This window comes from Argentina silus, assembly GCF_951799395.1.
Source record: "Argentina silus genome assembly, chromosome: 3".
In the NCBI taxonomy this organism is placed as follows: domain Eukaryota; kingdom Metazoa; phylum Chordata; class Actinopteri; order Argentiniformes; family Argentinidae; genus Argentina; species Argentina silus.
In genome coordinates, this window is record NC_139657.1 from 21,466,149 (window position 1) to 21,484,113 (window position 17,965).

The window sequence follows — 17,965 nt, forward strand, 5'->3', positions numbered from 1 at the left end:
GGTATCAATGGGGCCGGATGACTCATTTAACAGACATGGCATTGCCTTCATTCTACTTATAGGCTACCCCACAGCGCCCGTCAATGGTTGGATGGAGGATAAGCATGTTGTCCGGAGAGCGAGGGTTGATGGTGCGTCATTAAAGACCCCATTTAGGGATCCTGCCATTGATATACTGTGCACAAACTCCTGCCCTAAAATCATATAAATGTGTCACACTACCACAGTTCAAAGCCTACAATTGTTGTGACAGACAAGCTTATTAGTCTTCATTCAAACTACCACAGAAGAATAATAAACAATAAACATGTTTAATAATCCGTTTATTTAGTATTTTCAGTATTTCACAAAACATATGCTGTATGCATTTGGTCAACCCAATACAGGTGACACTTCCTCTTAACTTTGGAAATCACAAACATAGACTATCAAATTAACTTCTTTTTTGTTGAAATACACAGTTTGTAATGACATATCCAGACATTTTCAATGAGACACATGATTAGAAATAGAAATTAGTATCAAAACAGTATCAAAAAATTATGAGGAGACATTTTTTCCCCCTGGGAGTAAATCCAACAGGTGTGGTGATCAGCTCAGTTGTCCTGGATCTGCGCTTCCTTCACAGATGTTGCTTTTAGGAGGCAAAAATACACCATCAATCCAAGAAGTTGAAGGACACATTTAGTACTTGTCATTATGATGTAGTTTGCTATATCTTTGTTATTGATTTGAGTTATTCAATAGTTTTATGGTAAGAGGCTGCCATGTTTTCACCTGCAGTCTGCAGTAGCCTCCAGTCAGTTTGCAGCCTCTGCCTCAGTCTTTCCATGGCTTCCACATCCCCGGGCAAAGGGGCTCCCAGGGGCCCCAGAGAGGTGGCAGGGTCCCCCAGGAGAGAGGCCGCTGTGGCCTTTAGAGCCCCCTCCTCAGCCACCTGGAGCAGAAGAAAGGCGAGTTAGAGGACCACCATCACTTCTGTAATACACAATGTCAATTTAAATTAATTCCCACTCTAAGTGAATAGCCCTCTGACCTGTATGAGTACCAGCGTGTGCCCCTGTGCCAACCCCTGTAACAGGCTGGTAAGGTGTTCCCAGGCTGCCTTGCCGACCCCGCTGCCCTGCCCCCGCACCAGCAGGACCAGCCCAGGGTCATACTCGTAGGCTAGGGGCAGGAGTAGGCAGAGCACTGCCTGCATGAACCCTGCTACGTCACCGCAACCCTGTTGGGGAGTGCGTGCAAGCACACACACGAGCACACACACACACACACACACACACACACACACACACACACTAAGAGCCATTTCATTGGATGTAGTTGTAGAAGTACTCTGTTGTGTCCCACTACTGATCATACACTGTACCTTTTTAAGATACACAGGAACATGGTATTTGGATTTCAGAACCTCTGTCTCCTTACCGGTTATCTGCACCAATAGTGTTTTCCTAAAACAAAGAGGTTGAGGTGCTTATAAAGGTTTTCTTCACAAGTATGCACACTGTATGTATTTTTTTGCGCTTGTTTGTTTTTAGGCATGCTAAGGTAACAGCATTTTACAAGCTATGAGATCTGTTTATAAAAACACCACTGTGACAATCTCTAAGCAAAAGGCAATGTGAAAGACTGTGCTATACACAAACACTCACCCATCCTCTGTGATGTGCGTCGGGACCTCCCCATCCCCCAAAAACACCAGCAATACCCTGCAAATAACAAACACACACCAAATTGGGTTATGTGCTCCAATGTTGCAAAATGAGGGGTAGGGGTCAATGGTCAGAAATGTGGAATACCGATTGGTGAGAGACATCACAGCATGCTGGACAGCACATTTTATCGCCTTGGAAACATCAGGCACCAGTGCCAAGCCGTTCCGAATCTGACAGAAAGTTGGATCACAATGCCATGTTATTGAAAGCAACAACCACAGATTAATAGCATGTTTAACAAACTACTCCAAATCAGTAAGATTAAACACTCCACAAAACCAACAACAACAGTTGTAAACAGTGCCATCACCTCTTTTTTCTCCATCTTGTCAAGAAGGGAGGAGACACTGCAAAGGGACGCGAGTGCTTCCTTGTCCTCAGAATCTTGGACAAAGGACCTTTTCATGAAATAGAAAAGGCAGAGTTACAAAAGCCTCGACAAAAACCTCTGAGCCAAACCAATTTCGATCATTCATTCATATCATCAAAGTAACACAAACAATGAAACAGGAACAACTGTACTGGACAAGACTGTGGGTGAATACATGAGGCTGTTGGTGAGATACAGACCTCAGTCTCTCTAGTATCTCTGGAGTAGGAGACTGTGGAGATGTCAAACGCTCACATCGGTCAGGGGTCTCCACACCAGCAGGGAGTACTGCAGCAGTCTGGATAGGGGGAGCCAGCCGTGACGGCGGCTCTTGCCATATCACCTCCTCTGTATCCTCCTCCTTCTTCTTCTCCTCCTCCTCCTCCTCACCATTCTCAGCCTGGACACCTCCTTCCTTCTCTGCCAGTTTGCAGCTTTTGGTGCTAGGCTCAGAGACAGGTGGGGCAGCTAGCAGAGACAGAGATAGGAAAGATAAGATTACCATGTGTGTTAGGTGTTCCATAAGCTCAAGGCAGATCAGTTCTGAGAGCAATGCAGTGAATTGGTTAATGCCATACTTGCGTGTTTGAGGCAGGCCCAGTACTGCTTGTGTGCTGATCTGACACACTGAATGGATTCAAGAGCACTATAGGACAGAGAGAAAAGCAGATACATTACAGGGCTGTACTGAACACACTACATCAGTATTATGACACTTTTTAAATCACAACAAGCTGACCTCTGACAGGGACTGCCCAGTTCTGATGGTTGGGGAGCGGGATCTCCAAGCAAGGTCTGGATTGTCTGGCACACTGATTGGGCAAGCGAGATCAAGTTGTACCCTCCCTAGAAACAGGATTTAAAAGTGAAGTGTGAAGGAACCAGCAGCTGAAGATAGTTCCTGTTTAATTATGGTTGATGTGAGTCATTTTCCAGTGGAGTGACCCTCACCTCCAGGACTGCACATAGCCTGCCCCCAGCTAAGGACATCAGGAGGTGGGTCAGGTGGGCAAAGATGTCTGGGGTGGCACACATGTGACCCTAGGACACAGAATAGACAGACATCAGAATAATAATCACGTTACAGGAGATGATACACTAGCTGGATATTCCTGACGGGTCGAATGCTCACCTCTGGGTCTCCAATAGCTGAGTCAAAGCCTGCACACACCAAGACCAAATCTGGACTGAACTAGAACACAGAGCATTCATTCATTTGAGATGGAAGTATAGTTAATGTGTATAGTAAATAAACAGGCATGATTCAACAGGCATTCATTCAAATGTATAAGTGTGTAGTATATAAACAGATCTAACATCATATGTGTTTTGTGAGAGCTTAAGAAGGATGATGACTCACCTCATATGCGATAGGAAGGAGCACATGGAAGAAGACTGACAGGTAATCGCTGTTCTCCATCCCCACCTGGATCAGGGTCAGAGGTCAAATGAGAACCGTAGGCGTAACACTTGTGAGAAGGCATGGGGTAGAGTCGTGGGTGGAGCTAACCTTGTTCCAGGGTACGTTGATGTTGAAGCCAGCGCCCTTTTCCTTGCCCACACTGTCAAAGTCAGACTCCCGGAGGTTGGGCCAGAAGCCTCCATGCTCGTAGCGGTGCCAGGAGAAGTAGAGCACACTGGGAAATGAAGTGTTAATTATGTGGGGATGTCAGAGGGCTGTAGAAATCAGATACGACAAAAGTATAGTTCAACGGCCCTGTAGGGTACAGAGTAAAAGACTCTAACCTTGGGTCATCCTCAAAACTGTACTGCACCCCTTGTCCGTGATGGACGTCCCAGTCCACGATTAGCACCCTAGGGAAAGCAAAGATACTCTAATGAACACTCAACAAAAAAAATGTTTGGTCAATATACAGTATGGTTGTGTTAGGAAACATTTTGACAATGTGCTGCATCTACGTTCTCCGCACCTTTTGACATTGTATTTTTTCTTTGCATAGTGTGCAGCAATGGCCACGTTGTTGAACACACAGAAACCATTGGCAGCACTGCGTTGACTGTGGTGTCCAGGGGGTCTGGGGGTATTGCCAGATACAAGAGTCCATAAGTCATCAACATTAAAAAAATATCGAGTTTTGTTGCAAATATGTAAGCTAAAGTCTCTAAACTCATTATACAGTCTCTAATTATGTTTCTCTATAGAGATTATCACTCACCTGACTAGAGCCATGCCGTTCCTCACCTTCCCCGTCATCACACTGTCCACCAGCTGGAGAGTGGCCCCTATCGCCAGCTTGGCACAGTGGTAGATGTTCTAGAGTTGACAACACAAGCAGACAACACAGGGTTTCACACTCTAGGTAGCCACTCAGAGCCCTGCTATGATGCTGCTCGTGTTTCCATGGTCCCATTCAGGGTCTGTTAATCTATTATGCCTGCTGTAGTTTACCATAGAGTAGATCTGCATCTATCTATATAGATTTCTATGGTGCCATCTCACCGGGTGGAAGTAGACATCTCCATACTGCTGGGTGAAGGTCATCAGCTCCTCCAGGCTCATGTTAGGAGTCTTCTTGACAGCCTCCAGGTACTCCTCACTGTAGGAGGGATAGCAGAGGGGCTAAGTGGATGCCTATGTGTGTGTGTGTGTGTGTGTGTGTGTGTGTGTGTGTGTGTGTGTGTGTGTGTGTGTGTGTGTGTGGTAAAGAACGAAAGAGTAAGAGACAGACGGACCTGTGAGCCAGTAGGATCTCTGCTTCAGTAGCCTGGCGCACTGGCACAGAGACACAGCGCTCAGCCAGACCACACTCCTGCAGAGCTGTGTGACTTACAGTCAGACGCTCAGGAACTTCTATCTTACATGCTGGGCTAAAGAAAGGAAATTTAAAAACAATTGTAAAACATCAGTCTACAGTAAACATGTTGTCCCCCACGGCCAATCAGTGTAGTCTTGTAAATGCTGGATCTCTATGGCAAGATTGTCCCAGTGGTACCTGAGATATCGTGTGTGTGACATACAAACATACAAACTGACAAAACCGATCCACAGTGCCCTCATCGTGGGGGACAAAAACAACACACACATAATACTGTACACAAAAGGTTCTTGTGTGGTCGCACATACTACACAAAGAGGAAAGACGGGAGATTATTTGGTAGTAGGAGCACATTGAAATACCTTTGGGACATCCAAGAAATGAGGGCTATGCATGATTATGTAAGAATCAGTATGCAAGAGATTAAGGCACAGTAGGTCTACTTACTCAACCCATAGTAGTTTGTAGCGGGTCATCTCCTCATCATATATCAGTGCAGTGCTCGATGCCATCTTTCAACAATGTCGAGACCTCACTGCCAAGAGAAATTAACACATTGACAGAGTGCAGATAACCTCTTTCAAGAATAAAACAATTGATCTTTGCATCAGAATAGTCAGGATTCATGCAGGTCAGGCATAATCGATGATCAAAAACCTGCTGAAAGATGCAGCATGCATAAACCTATGGTAAATGCACATGCATAACATTGTGTCCCTTGGGAATAAACATGATGGAAACAGTTAACAGCACAACTGTATTCGATACAGGCACTAGATAGCTAGCAACCCTACTTTATTGGCTAAAATTAATCAGGTTCCAACTTTGAAAGCAAATTCAAGGGAAATTTCAAGTACAGCATACGTCACGTTTGTTACCTCTCGTTCAGTGTGAACACACAATATGATGCACAACATCAGCGCTGACCTACCGTATAAAAACCGACTAGCTACCGTCAAAAAAATAAATTGAACCGATAATGCTTTTTTGCACAGTGCAGGAGGAATCGCGCCAGAGCTTGTACGTTTTTGAGACCTGACAGGTTTTGTTGGTCAGGACGCAGACATGTTTGTTGTGTCATGTGACTAAAAACGTAGGCTCCGCCTTTTTCTTTTTTTCTTCTTTCTTCTTCGTCATCACCCAAAAAATCGGATACCTGGTTGTTTACATCCATTGCATATGGGGAGATCTAACTGAGATGTTTGTCAGATAAATAATTGTTCTAGTCTATTTTACTTTTTTCCATTTGTATCTTTAAGTTAATACATTTAAAGGATCTTGTTGAAAGTTGAAAATGTGATTTAAACCATTTAGATTCAACCATTCAGACAAAACCCCAAAAGGGACTATTGCTCTGTTCCACAATGTACAGTGTCAGGAAAGTACAATTCAACGGCTGTAAGTTATCATTGCTTTCCGAAAGATTAACATCTCAGAAAGCTTTGGATTTGGAATGTAAGACTAATAAGTTAAACATCAGGAAACATATCAAGGTCTGTAGTAGAAATTTTGTCTCTACAGATTTGATCAAGAGTGGCCTAAGAAGACTGAAGAATGTTCTCACGGAACGACTACTCTCAGCCCTCTCAGCCGGAAAGCCTAGTGTGTGAGAGCGGAAACAGCGATCAGAGCTACCGACATGGAGATTGGAGATGGTCGACGCATTGCTGCATGATTACGTTGAGGGACAGAATCAACAAGAGTAACAAACCTATCTCAGGCGGATCTTCACATGGATGTCTCCAGAGGCAGGAAAAGGCATGCCTAGCGTGCACTAGTGCTCAGTATCATCAACTCTACAAAGATAAGATGCCAGTCATCATCTTTACAAACTGCACTACACAGAGATGTTCGCTAATGGAGCCTATGGGCTAAAAAAAAACATCTTCCACCGAACTGTCAGCTTTGCTGTCGCTTTTCTTATAATCATAATGTACCCATCATATGTGTAGGCTAGGGCTACTGTCAACACACCCTGTAGAGATGTTTGAAATCTTTGTTTCTAATGTGTTAGGACACATTTACATAATAGATGATAGAAAAGTGACACCACAAAGGATGGAGGACGAGTCGTCAGTATCCCATGGTGAATGAATGGTTCCTGGGTACAGTCAAACACATTTTTTTAGAGGCGATGACAGCAAATACTGCCAGCTGGCATCAGCCACCATGCCAGATGGTCAGCTCTGCAGCATCTGGCATGGTGACAAACTATGACCAGCAGCAGGGCACAAGTGTCCCACAGCAGATTGGAGGCCAAAATATAAACACACACTGATATGTCTGTACTAAACACCATCGTCTTTACTGCCACTTGGGGGAGACAATGTTCAAGAATTCCCATAGGCATGATTGTGCTAGAACATCATGATCTCCAACATTGGCTAGCAACATTGGTTTAATTACTGAAGACCCTCCCAACTAACAGCTTGCTAAATAAATTCCACTTTGAAAATAGGGCTGTAATTTAAAGGCCTGCAAAACACTGCAGTAAGGTGGTGTGATAGGTTTCTTTACAGTTAACCTCAAAGAGCAACCAAGGTTTTAAAACTCATCATGATTACATCCATTGGACCATTACTGTAGGTCTCAGTGAGAATGTTTCATGCCTTGTCAACAACAGTCTCAAACATTAGATGACAATACTGTGTAAGAATTGGAAACACTCACCACCAGTTTCTTTTCACTCAACATTTTAATTCTCTTTGCAAGAGCGCTTTCAAAACAACACAATTTACAGTTAAAAAAAGCATATAGTTAATAATTCTGTACAACAAACAAGAGTAAATCCATTTCAATACCCTGGGAAGTAAGGTGTGACTCCTCTTATATGGGACCCTTATGTAGATGGCATCTCCCCACCACAAGTCCCACATAGCACCATGGGTTATAGAGAAACTCACATCCCCTTTACATGCTTTTTCAGCACATTAGTCAGTCCAAAATTATAACTCTCTCTACATTTCTCCAGCACAGGAAAGCTTTAAAACACATTTAAAAACTTCCTGATAAAAAAAAAAAAGAAGAAAAAAAAAGAAATTAATTCAATATTGAGTACTAACGACATAATATCAGAGTTGTTGCTGTTCTTTCTGTGGGTGGATCTGATTATTTCACGCATCACTGACACCTTGAAAGGAATGGCCTTTGGGTTGGCAAAGAACCCAAAGAACCCCACACACACATAATATACAGTAACTCACATACAGTAAGAACACACTATCAAGCAGACTGCTCTGCAGCCTGTAAAAGCAGCCTAGTATATGTAATGTATATAGTAATGATGATGCTCAGTTGAGCCAGGTAGTGTTGAGCTGTGTCTGATTCTTGATGCTGGTGTCCATCTTGAGTACCTCCCGGATGGCCATGGTGGCATAGGTGGAGGGAGGTAGGGAGAACTCCATTCTCAGGGCCCTGTACTTCCCCTCTGGTGGGTGTAGAAGAGAGAAAGAGGGAGACAGTGAGACAAAAAAATAAAAAATACAAAGAGAGAAATACTACCAAAGAGAATGCTATCAAGAAGAGCTATTTTCTGCAAGTGGACGTATTCAAGCAAGCCCAGTCCTTAAGGGCCATGTATTGTGTACCAACAATACATTAGAACAGACCTTTGTTGAAGACAGGTGCAGGTTTATCCTCAAGTTTCTCCACATCAGTGTGGACCAGGGAGATACGGGGGTCATCGTAGTTGATCACCTCCCTAAAAGAAAAACAAAACATCAGGAAATACAACTCTTCTATGGGCAGCTATGGTTACACGACTGTATTGATTGATTCTGTGGTAATGCAGTGAAGGTTACTGACCAGCTGACGTCACTGGGTCTGATGAGGATGCGGCGGTAGGCCCCGGCCAGAGAGTAGTCCCGCACCTTGTGCCTCATGTTGTCAATGTCCAGATCATCTGCAGACAGCATCTCCCTGTAGCCCTTCCCCACTACCAGAGATGAGGACAACACACACAAACTTTTTTTTCCCCCCAACAGACACAAACACAAAACACGTCACATCAACACGTGTCTCTGTGTGTCTTGCAGACATTTCTGCTTGGATGTCAGCCCACCACCTCAAGCTCAACCTTAACAAGACTGAGCTGCTCTTCCTCCCAGGGAAAGCCTGCCCTCTCCAAGACTTCTCCATCACAGTAGAGAACTCTACTGTGACGACCTCCCATACAGCCAAGAACCTTGGGGTGATCCTTGACAATCCTGTATGGCATACATCACAGCGACAGCTCGCTCCTGTAGATTCTTCCTCTACAACATCGGAAGGATACGTCCATTCCTCACCAGAGAAGCAGCACAACTTTTGGTCCAAACACTTGTGATCTCTCGCCTTGACTACTGCAATGCACTCCTGGCCGGTCTCCTCGCCTCCACCATCAGGCCTCTGCAGCTCATCCAGAATGCTGCTGCCCGTCTAGTGTTCAATCTCCCAAAATTCTCCCATGTCACTCGACTCCTCCGCACCCTTCACTGGCTCCCGATAGCAGCTCGCATCAGATTCAAGACCCAGGTGCTCGCCTACCGGGCGGCAAAGGGAACAGCCCCTCCCTACTTGCAAGCAATGGTCAGCCCGATCGCTCCGCTCTTCCACCTCGGCTGGCCGCTAGGCACCGCCGCCTCTACGTGGATGCAGCAGCCACACTATTCGGTCACGGCTTTTCACTGTCCTGACGCCCCGCTGGTAGAATGAGCTTCCCACTGCTGTCATGACTGCAGAGTCACTATCAATCTTCCGCCGTAGATTGAAGACCCATCTCTTCAGGCTACATCTTAATGGTCCCTCATAAAGACCTCTTCACCCCCACTACCCCCCTGTACAAGTTTCTCTCCTGTTAATAAAATTAAAAAAAATACAAAGAAAATCCTTCTTCTAGCATTTTGACTGCCTATGGCCCCTGGTCTGAGCATTGATTACTTTATCTTATGATGACTGATGGATAGATGATTCACTTACAACAAATACATTTGTTTAAGTAAGTCGCTAAATAAATAAAAAGATAAAGATAAAGGCATCTGCTAAATGCCATAAATGTAAATGTAACAAACCATTACATCTCAAACACAAATCTAGACAACAGATCTGAACAGAGGGCATGCAAATAAGACAGTAGTATGGGGACTTTGTCCTGAAAGGGAATACCAGGTCCACTTACCATGGTGAGTGGGGTAGATGACATCAAACCCTGGCAGGGGCATCACAATGTCATGGATGGAGTGGCTCTCCACCTCTGCTGCAGACAACACGTATGCAGTGCCTAGAGAATATATGTCCAAATTAGTTAGTCTAAACCCCCACAAAACATCAATAAAAATACAGACCACTATAAAAGCTATTTAATTCAGACCAGGCAGTCTAAAGTGCTAGACAAGACATGGTTTGCACGTTGTTGGCATCCAGCTTAATTCAATGAATCAGTAGATAACTTCAGTGTGTGCAAGTGTTGACAATGCATGACATGCTCCATCAGACACACATGTAAACACACCTCCCCTGAGCACCAGATCCCCCTCCACAGCCTTCAGGCCGAAGGCCTCTATTCTCTGGCTCACCATGGTGTTCCACACAAAGCTCTGATAGCTGTGGATATACATCAACCGGTTGTTACGGGGAATCTGTGGAGAGGGCCAAAACAAGAACAATGTTTCAATCAAATACAGTTCATGGGAAAAACTGCAGACACAATAGTATGACTGGTGATGATGTTCGGCATGTGTGCATGCGAGTTCACTGCATGAGAGTGTGTGTGTGTGTGTGTGTGTACGCCTGTTAGGGAGAGCAAAAGCAAGCTCACCAGTCCGAAGGCGTTGATGACGTTTTTCTTGCCATACATGGAGAGGCCACGCAGCAGCTGTCCCTCCACACAGCGCTTTGCGGGCAGCTTTTTCAGGGCTGCCTCGGGGTCCTGAGACTGGGCCCACTCCTCCCTGCAATTCACCAGGTAACTCTTCTCCGCTGGAGGGGTGAAAGAGGAAGGATTATAAACAAACGCATTAACACACGCCCCTGCTCTGATGTTATACGATCGGTAGCACAGCCCTTTTAGGGAAGCAATTCCACTTCCTATCTTTCCCATTCAAGTGAGTTGCAGTTTCTCTGACAGTAGCAGCAAGAGGGCACACATCACATGACACACAAGTAAGGCAAAGTAAAGAGGCTTATTTTGGAGGGCAAGCAGATAAAAAGCTCAAATCAATCTCCATAATGTCTGATCTGACATTTTTGTAAATTCTCGTTTCTATGTAGGACCGGACTAGCTCCAGGCTAAGGGGGGGCGCGAGCGCAGCCCTTTTACCAATTCCTGACTAAGGAATACTGCATCATATTAACCACATGAACTGCCCTTGCCATTTATTTGGGAAAGTTCCTTTGAAGAAGGGGGGGTGGGGGGGGGGGTGGATAATGTTTACCTCCAGGGCGAGGCTTCAGAATCAAATCCATCACCTCAGTCCAATTGTTTTGCAAGATGGCCCTGGTCCAAACACATGGGGATACATCAGTCAATCATCTCTCCAGCTGCCTCCCCTATGCCCATGTCATCTGACCTGTTCCATGCTTCTCGCCTTCAGGGTTCATGTTTTTACCTGCCAACCACATATGTGGGCACTGCCGTGGTGCCAAAGCGCTGCATGCCATAGTAGTTGATGAAGCCTGTGTCTCTGAGGGTGCTCATGCCCTGCTGGACCTGCTCCTCTGTACCTGTCATGTTCCTAAACACAGAGACAATATGGGCCACATATCAACCAACACATCAGATCAGTTGGATTTGAATGGCTTGTATGAATTCTATAATATGACAGTTCAGTGCTTAGGGACGGTAGAAATGCAGAAATCTCTGGCAGGCATCTCATTCTTTACCTGATGACCACAGTAAAGTGGTTGCCCTGCAGCTCCCCCAGTTTCAAAGGGTGCTTCTTGTAGCAGAAGTTTCCCAGTTTGAAGTTCATGAGGCACTTGTTTAGGTGAGACAGTCTCTCTGCTGTGATCCTGGAGGGGCAGATCAAAGGACCATTCAACAGAGGGTTGGTGTTGTGTGACCTTCTGAACCAACAATGACAAATCACCTCAAACTAACTACCAACCAAGTTAGAAAGTATCTTTGAGTTGATTTGGCCATGCAATGTTGAACTCAATCCCAATGGGAATTGCAATGAAAATTCAGGAACTCCTCTCTTCCTCCCTTTGCTCAACGCAAACAACTTCTAACTAAAACAATGAATCCGTCAATTATTTTCATAACATTTTTATCCAGCATATATAAGATACATGACCTTGAAATTAGCAAAAGGCTCTCTGTCTGGTTGAAATGTGTTTTTTTTTTAGTTTGGAAATGTTCATGGGAACATGAACATGGAAATGAACCAGCCAGCGGAGACACTCACATTTCACATAAAATGAGTGCTTTACCAGCAGCTGTACAATCAAACCCGGCAAGGCTGTACACTTGGTTGCATGATTGGCTTTACACAGTACAAACTCCTTGCACTAAACCTGAAGTTACAAACAAATCTCAAAACTCAGACATGGCTGTAATGTCAAACAGGGCATTTACTAGGAAAAATCATCATAATACATGTTTTTGAAACGTTTCTGCACACAAAGCTTCAGTTGCTTATGTTGGCTTCCAGCACTGACAAATACTTGCTTGAAATTCAGGCAGTAGGTAGCCAATGAGAAAGTTGTAGGAAGCACAGGGTCTTGGCAGGTGCACGCACTGCCACATATTGCCAATGCAAGTAATGATTCGGCTTGGTTATTTAGTGATACTTTCAAGGGGAAAAAGCTACATATTGCACCTTTTAACAATTCTGAACCATGATTTTTTTTCTACAGTGTCTCCTGGCCCATGGACTACTTTCAGGGTACGGAACCATCTGACTATAAGGTGTCAAAGTGAACTATCCCTTTAACCTCAGCACAGCATTCTTGAGTGCTTCTTAATTTGTTTATAGTAATAGGCTGTCACACACTTACTTAAGAACTGCAATCTCCTGCACAGTGATGGCCCTCTTGTCCTTGGTCCCCATGTAGGAGAATACATTGGGCCTCAACCTGGGGAAAACCAGTCACGCACACACACACAAGTTAGCGCAAAAGTAATAGAATTAAGAGTCTTGCCAGTATGTAGGCTCTGTACAGTGTCTGAAAGGTTAAGACATAGAGCCCTCGGACCTGAGGAACTTGGAGAGCACATTGATGGCATCCATGGTATCCTTGTTCTCCTTGTAGAGGACAAAGTGGCAGAAGCTGCCGCGGCTTTTGGGCCAAGAGTGCTTCCTGGGGGCTTCCGAGGAGACAGAGAAAAGGACACAGTTAGATGATAAAGGCAGAGTATCAATAATGCACCTGAGGCCCAATCCTGTTTATAAATCCTCATCAGAATACAGGGCTTTGACATGGATTCCAAACTACTCTTTGGCTCCTCAACTGTCTCTGGTGGAGGCAGCTCTGTTCATTTGTGGGGAATGCATTTATTTCCATGTAAGGGGCATCCTTAAGATCTTAAAGACAGCAGTGAAATATGGATGCACTATTGCTTAACTCTTAATCTAAAAGTAGACAACGTTGTTCAAAACCCCTATGATAAAGCACTCCAAGGATCAACCTCAAGTTTTAACCCTCTGAATTGCAGAATCGACATATCCTTCAAGGCTGATGATGCCACGTCAGACAACAACCTGCAACTTGGTGAGCTGTGAAAACACCAACAATAAAACTCACAGAATAGTCTCAAAATCAGTTCACCATATCCGGTAACCTTAAACTCTCTTGCGCATCTTTCTCTGAGCAGAGTGGACGAGAAATTCTTACCTGCTGCTGTTCTGACCTCTGTCCACCCAGAGAAGAGCAAAAGGAGGATAAAAGAATGTTACTAAATGACTGTCAGGGGTGTGGTGTCAGCATGCAGGGGGAAGGTGGGGTGGAGTGTTGTGTCCAAACTTTTCTGTGCAGCTGGACTGTGACATTGGCATGACAGAGCAGTACTAAGCTCTTTAAATGTGCCAAATTCATAGCATAAAGGAGCTTTTCATGCAAATGCCATCTTCACCGCTTTGAGCGGTACAGGGTTTGTTTCAGGTTTGAACAGAAACTAGCAAACACACTGAGACAAAAGTACACCAGTATAGGTCAAGATATGGTGATCCATCAATGGTGATTTGATTGTGCCAATTCCTCCACCTCTGTGCATACCATATCATATCAGATGGTACCATTAAAAAAAAATTCGCACATACACACACACACTCACTCACTCATACATTTTCACACACACATTTTGTCTTCTGTCTGGTGGTCGAGGTGCTTTACAGAAAGGTTGAGACCCAGATTTGGTGGGTTAACAACCCAAAGACATGAAGTTGAGTCTGGTTTGGATCTTTAGCCAGCATCATGCAGGTGTGTTGGCTCTGCACATGCATCTGTGCATGCAGCCTAAATACCCCATAACCCTCCACCTGACCCCAACAGAACCACATGCAATGAGACAACATAAGGCCAAGCTGAACAATAAAGGGACATGCAACAAAACCCTTTTCCAACTACGCAATAACAGAAATCTCAGGACTGAGTATATCCAACTAGGGAGACACTTTGCCAGATATTGTCCAGACCTTTTTAACATACATTGTAGTTAACATATTACATCCTATAACTTTTAATTGGTATAATAGAGTTCTTGGCTGCCATACACTGGCAATAAGGTTGGCTTTTACAAAATATGAACTGCAGCATATAATAGATTGGATGATTTTCCTACAACACTGAAATACATCAAACCTCATAAAGATAGTTCCAGAAACTGACATACATGTAGACACCGGGACTGATGAAATAAATCAGTCACTATATAAAAAGTACCTAGTAGATAGAATATTTCTGTAATAACTGAATAAAACAAACAAAGTACTTAGGTCCTCTGAAATGCAAGCAATACTATCGGATAGAACTTAATAATATTTTCAAAGCTGATCTATCCCTTAAAAAAACACTACAGTCCCTAAAGTGTTATTCAAATCGTCACAGATCATCACATTTCATTAAGAGAAACTCTTCCTGAAAGAAAGACCCCATCTTCCATTCTCTCTCCTTTGCTGTACCTGCCAAGGCTTTCTTCCCAGCTGCATGGTAGGCCACGATAAACTTGTGCCCCTCCCGGTCCTCTGTCTTTGTCTCCAGACCAGGGTACATGGTCTTGATGGCTCTGTGGACCAGGGTCCGCTTCTCTTTTGTGTCGTCCATCACCTGTGTGCATCCAAAAACAGAAAGTCACTTCTCAGTCTTTAGATGTCTCAGTTAGTCTAGTTGTCTTAAATATAGAGGCATGCAAAGCTGACAATGGTCAGGCATCCCCTTCAGCATCTATGTGCCCCCAGAGTATGGGGACATAGTGGACAGACCTCTATGGACACATCGCCCTCTTTGTTCTTGTAGAGCTGCAGCTCCTGCAACTCCTTTTTCTGCTCATCTGTCAGCACCGGGGACTCCTCTGGCTGGGGTTCTGGGACCGCCTCCTACAAGAAGAGGGCCCAATAAAAGTTTGTTAAATGTATGTTCTATTGAGCCGAGTGAGAGAAAAAAATTCAATGTATAAACTAGATAAATCTGAAAAAAGCAGGGCTATATCAGTCAGTCGTATTATGCAATGCTGAGACAAACTGCTGTGTCCCCATCTCACCTCAACCTCCACAGGAACGGAGAGGTCATCTAATCGCAGTGTCTTGCCTTCTTTGTTGATCTCGTGTACCACAAAGTCAGAATATCTAAACACAGAGCACAATGTGATGTAGCCTAACTACAACCAAACAGACACAAGCAAACAATAACGCTTTAAGTTAGCTCACAGAAGACGAGTCAGGACTGACCTCTCCTTTAAGATGCCAGAGAACCCTTTATGTTCACTGACAAACTTCAGAATTCCCACATCCATCTCTGTGAGGCCGTGCTTCATCATGTCTGCAAAGGTCTCTCGTTCACCTTCCCCATCCTCTTCCTCACACCCCTCAGGCTCTTCTCCCTCATCCAGAACCAACTTGTGAGAGTGCCCTCCATTATTCTCATCTTTCTGAACTCTGGGTCTCTTGGTGGTGTGGTCCACCTCCTCCTCTGGGCATGCCCTCTTCTCTCCCACAGGTGCAGAGGCCTGCATGGGCTCTGAATCCGCCATGGGGACCAAGCTGAGGGACAAGGACAAGCTGAGTGAATCAAACCACTTTTCTCTACATAGTAAACATGTGAAAATAATTAACACACATCAACACTTGACTGACTTACAGCTCGTGGAAGGGGAGAAGGGGAGGAAAGCTGTGTAACTGGGAGATGCAGGTTACTTGGACGTCTGTCCTTGGGTTGTGGGGCAAGTGGTTCTTCACAGCAGCACCAAAATAATTTCTGATGGCTCTAGGGTGTAAAACAAGGCACTTTTAGGAGGCCAAAATGGCAGAGGGCTAAACCTATTACTGAATAAATAATAACATTAAATAATAAATTAGCAATTGATAAGGATGTGTCTTATTCCTAATTCTCCAACACACATCGCAGATATGTTGCATGCAGCATATTCAACACTGGTTGATTACAGGCACGGGAAATATCTCAGACCACAGATATTTGTAAGCTTGTTTGCATTAATCATCTTACTGAAGCTTGTTGTAAGTAACATTGCAGCCACCAACTGGCGAATTGCAACAAAGTTTCAGCTGATACAGTAAGCTATTGGCAACTTTTATCAATACATAGCTACCTAAATGTTGCTGATCACATGAAGAGAAAGCTAGCTAGCTAGCTCACATAGCCTAGCGATCTGGCATTGACGCTAAATCATACAGTGCACACATATGCAATACACAGGAAATAGCTGTTTATAGTTATATGAATGCAAGCCAAAGACCAAACTGTTTCTATTTAAAAGCTGATTTAGCTAGCTACCTGCTTCTCTGGAGGTTCAGAATAGTGCGTAAGATAAAGTACGCCAGCTTTCCTCAACACGTGTGGCCTTCATTCCGGAAACCGTCACGTCAAATTCAGGCCCTCCCCTTTCAAACACTCACTAGTGTGCGAAGCAAACATTGATATTTCAATTACTTATTTTACTTTCACTTATTAGTGGGCTTGCGTCAGCAAATGTAACCGCTCTTAATTTCACAGACAGAGCTGTGGTTGCAATGACTGACCATCCATGAAAATTCTCTCTAAACTTAATGACTGGTCTTAAGCATGTCTGAAGTGCTGGTTTAGTGTTTGTGACAAATAATAATTCAAAGATATTGACGGAGACAAACCACTAGTGGCATGAACAACATTGCTTCCAATGCTCAGATCATTTAGGTTTACTCACGTCAATACTCCCTCTGAACTTTTCACTTTTTTGTGCAAATATTCCTATTATTGAAATTGTGCTGTATATTTGTAATCATTTTGTAAAATACAGACTGGTTGTAATTGTTTTATAAATAAAGCACTGATTTTTTGAACATGTAGTGCTTCTTTCCTATTATTGACTCTATATATATGTTCACATAGTACAATCTACATGGAATGTTATTATAGTGGACACATGTTTATTACCCATGACCCAGCAGAAGCCAACCAAATAAACAACATATGTTTATAGCCACAACTCAGTCCTAAACAATGGGAGGAACTAAATCCTGATATGGGAAAAGGAATTATAAAATAGTTTAATATCAATCTATCATGAGCAGAGGAAGTGATACTACAGCAGCCTTGATAGCTAGTATACTGTATGTGTGTGTGTCCATCCCTTAGGAGCGGCTCCAGCCGTGAAGCCAGAGTGACCACCACGCAGTCGGCTGGTCGACGACCGCCAGGATAGCAGACAGACAGCATACAATCTAATGTATTTCTTGTCTTTTCTTATTTCACAGTTGATTTAATCAAAATAAAACTTTGCAAGCCCACAAAGTTTATTCAGAAACTTCATTTTCTACTTCTTCTTATGATTATTATTATGCCTGTTATCTCCCTACAGCGTTTAAGGTATTTACACAAATACAAATTTACAATGTGCAGAGATGTCTAACTTGTGTTGCTTGTGTTCAACTCTTTATACTAAATTCATACCGCTACGTACACAGCCTAAACTG

At 43.8% G+C, this 17,965-nt stretch overlaps 2 protein-coding genes across 2 annotated transcripts; both read right to left on the bottom strand.

Annotated features, from left to right (window-relative positions):
- Window positions 1–341: 341 nt before the first annotated feature.
- On the bottom strand, window positions 342–5,924 carry hdac10 (histone deacetylase 10). The gene is made up of 21 exons (XM_083666026.1): window positions 5,794–5,924; window positions 5,310–5,397; window positions 4,780–4,914; window positions 4,547–4,643; window positions 4,263–4,360; window positions 4,017–4,121; window positions 3,832–3,900; window positions 3,596–3,722; window positions 3,446–3,511; window positions 3,218–3,277; window positions 3,037–3,126; window positions 2,825–2,931; window positions 2,664–2,731; window positions 2,286–2,553; window positions 2,026–2,113; window positions 1,800–1,885; window positions 1,653–1,709; window positions 1,370–1,451; window positions 1,037–1,225; window positions 778–937; window positions 342–634 (listed from the first exon to the last, which is right to left on the bottom strand). The coding sequence occupies exons 2-21, from the start codon at window positions 5,372–5,374 to the stop codon at window positions 597–599; spliced, it is 2,055 nt and encodes a 684-aa protein (XP_083522152.1). The 5' UTR covers window positions 5,375–5,397; window positions 5,794–5,924; the 3' UTR covers window positions 342–596.
- Window positions 5,925–7,538: 1,614 nt separating this feature from the next.
- Window positions 7,539–16,865, bottom strand: pus7 (pseudouridine synthase 7). Its single transcript, XM_083666095.1, has 17 exons — window positions 16,788–16,865; window positions 16,134–16,259; window positions 15,725–16,036; window positions 15,538–15,622; window positions 15,260–15,373; window positions 14,960–15,104; window positions 13,035–13,146; window positions 12,837–12,914; window positions 11,721–11,849; window positions 11,447–11,572; window positions 11,273–11,334; window positions 10,657–10,817; window positions 10,351–10,477; window positions 10,018–10,119; window positions 8,667–8,796; window positions 8,471–8,562; window positions 7,539–8,289 (listed from the first exon to the last, which is right to left on the bottom strand). Exons 3-17 carry the CDS (start codon window positions 16,024–16,026, stop codon window positions 8,153–8,155), a joined length of 1,902 nt encoding a protein of 633 aa, XP_083522221.1. The 5' UTR covers window positions 16,027–16,036; window positions 16,134–16,259; window positions 16,788–16,865; the 3' UTR covers window positions 7,539–8,152.
- Window positions 16,866–17,965: the final 1,100 nt, after the last annotated feature.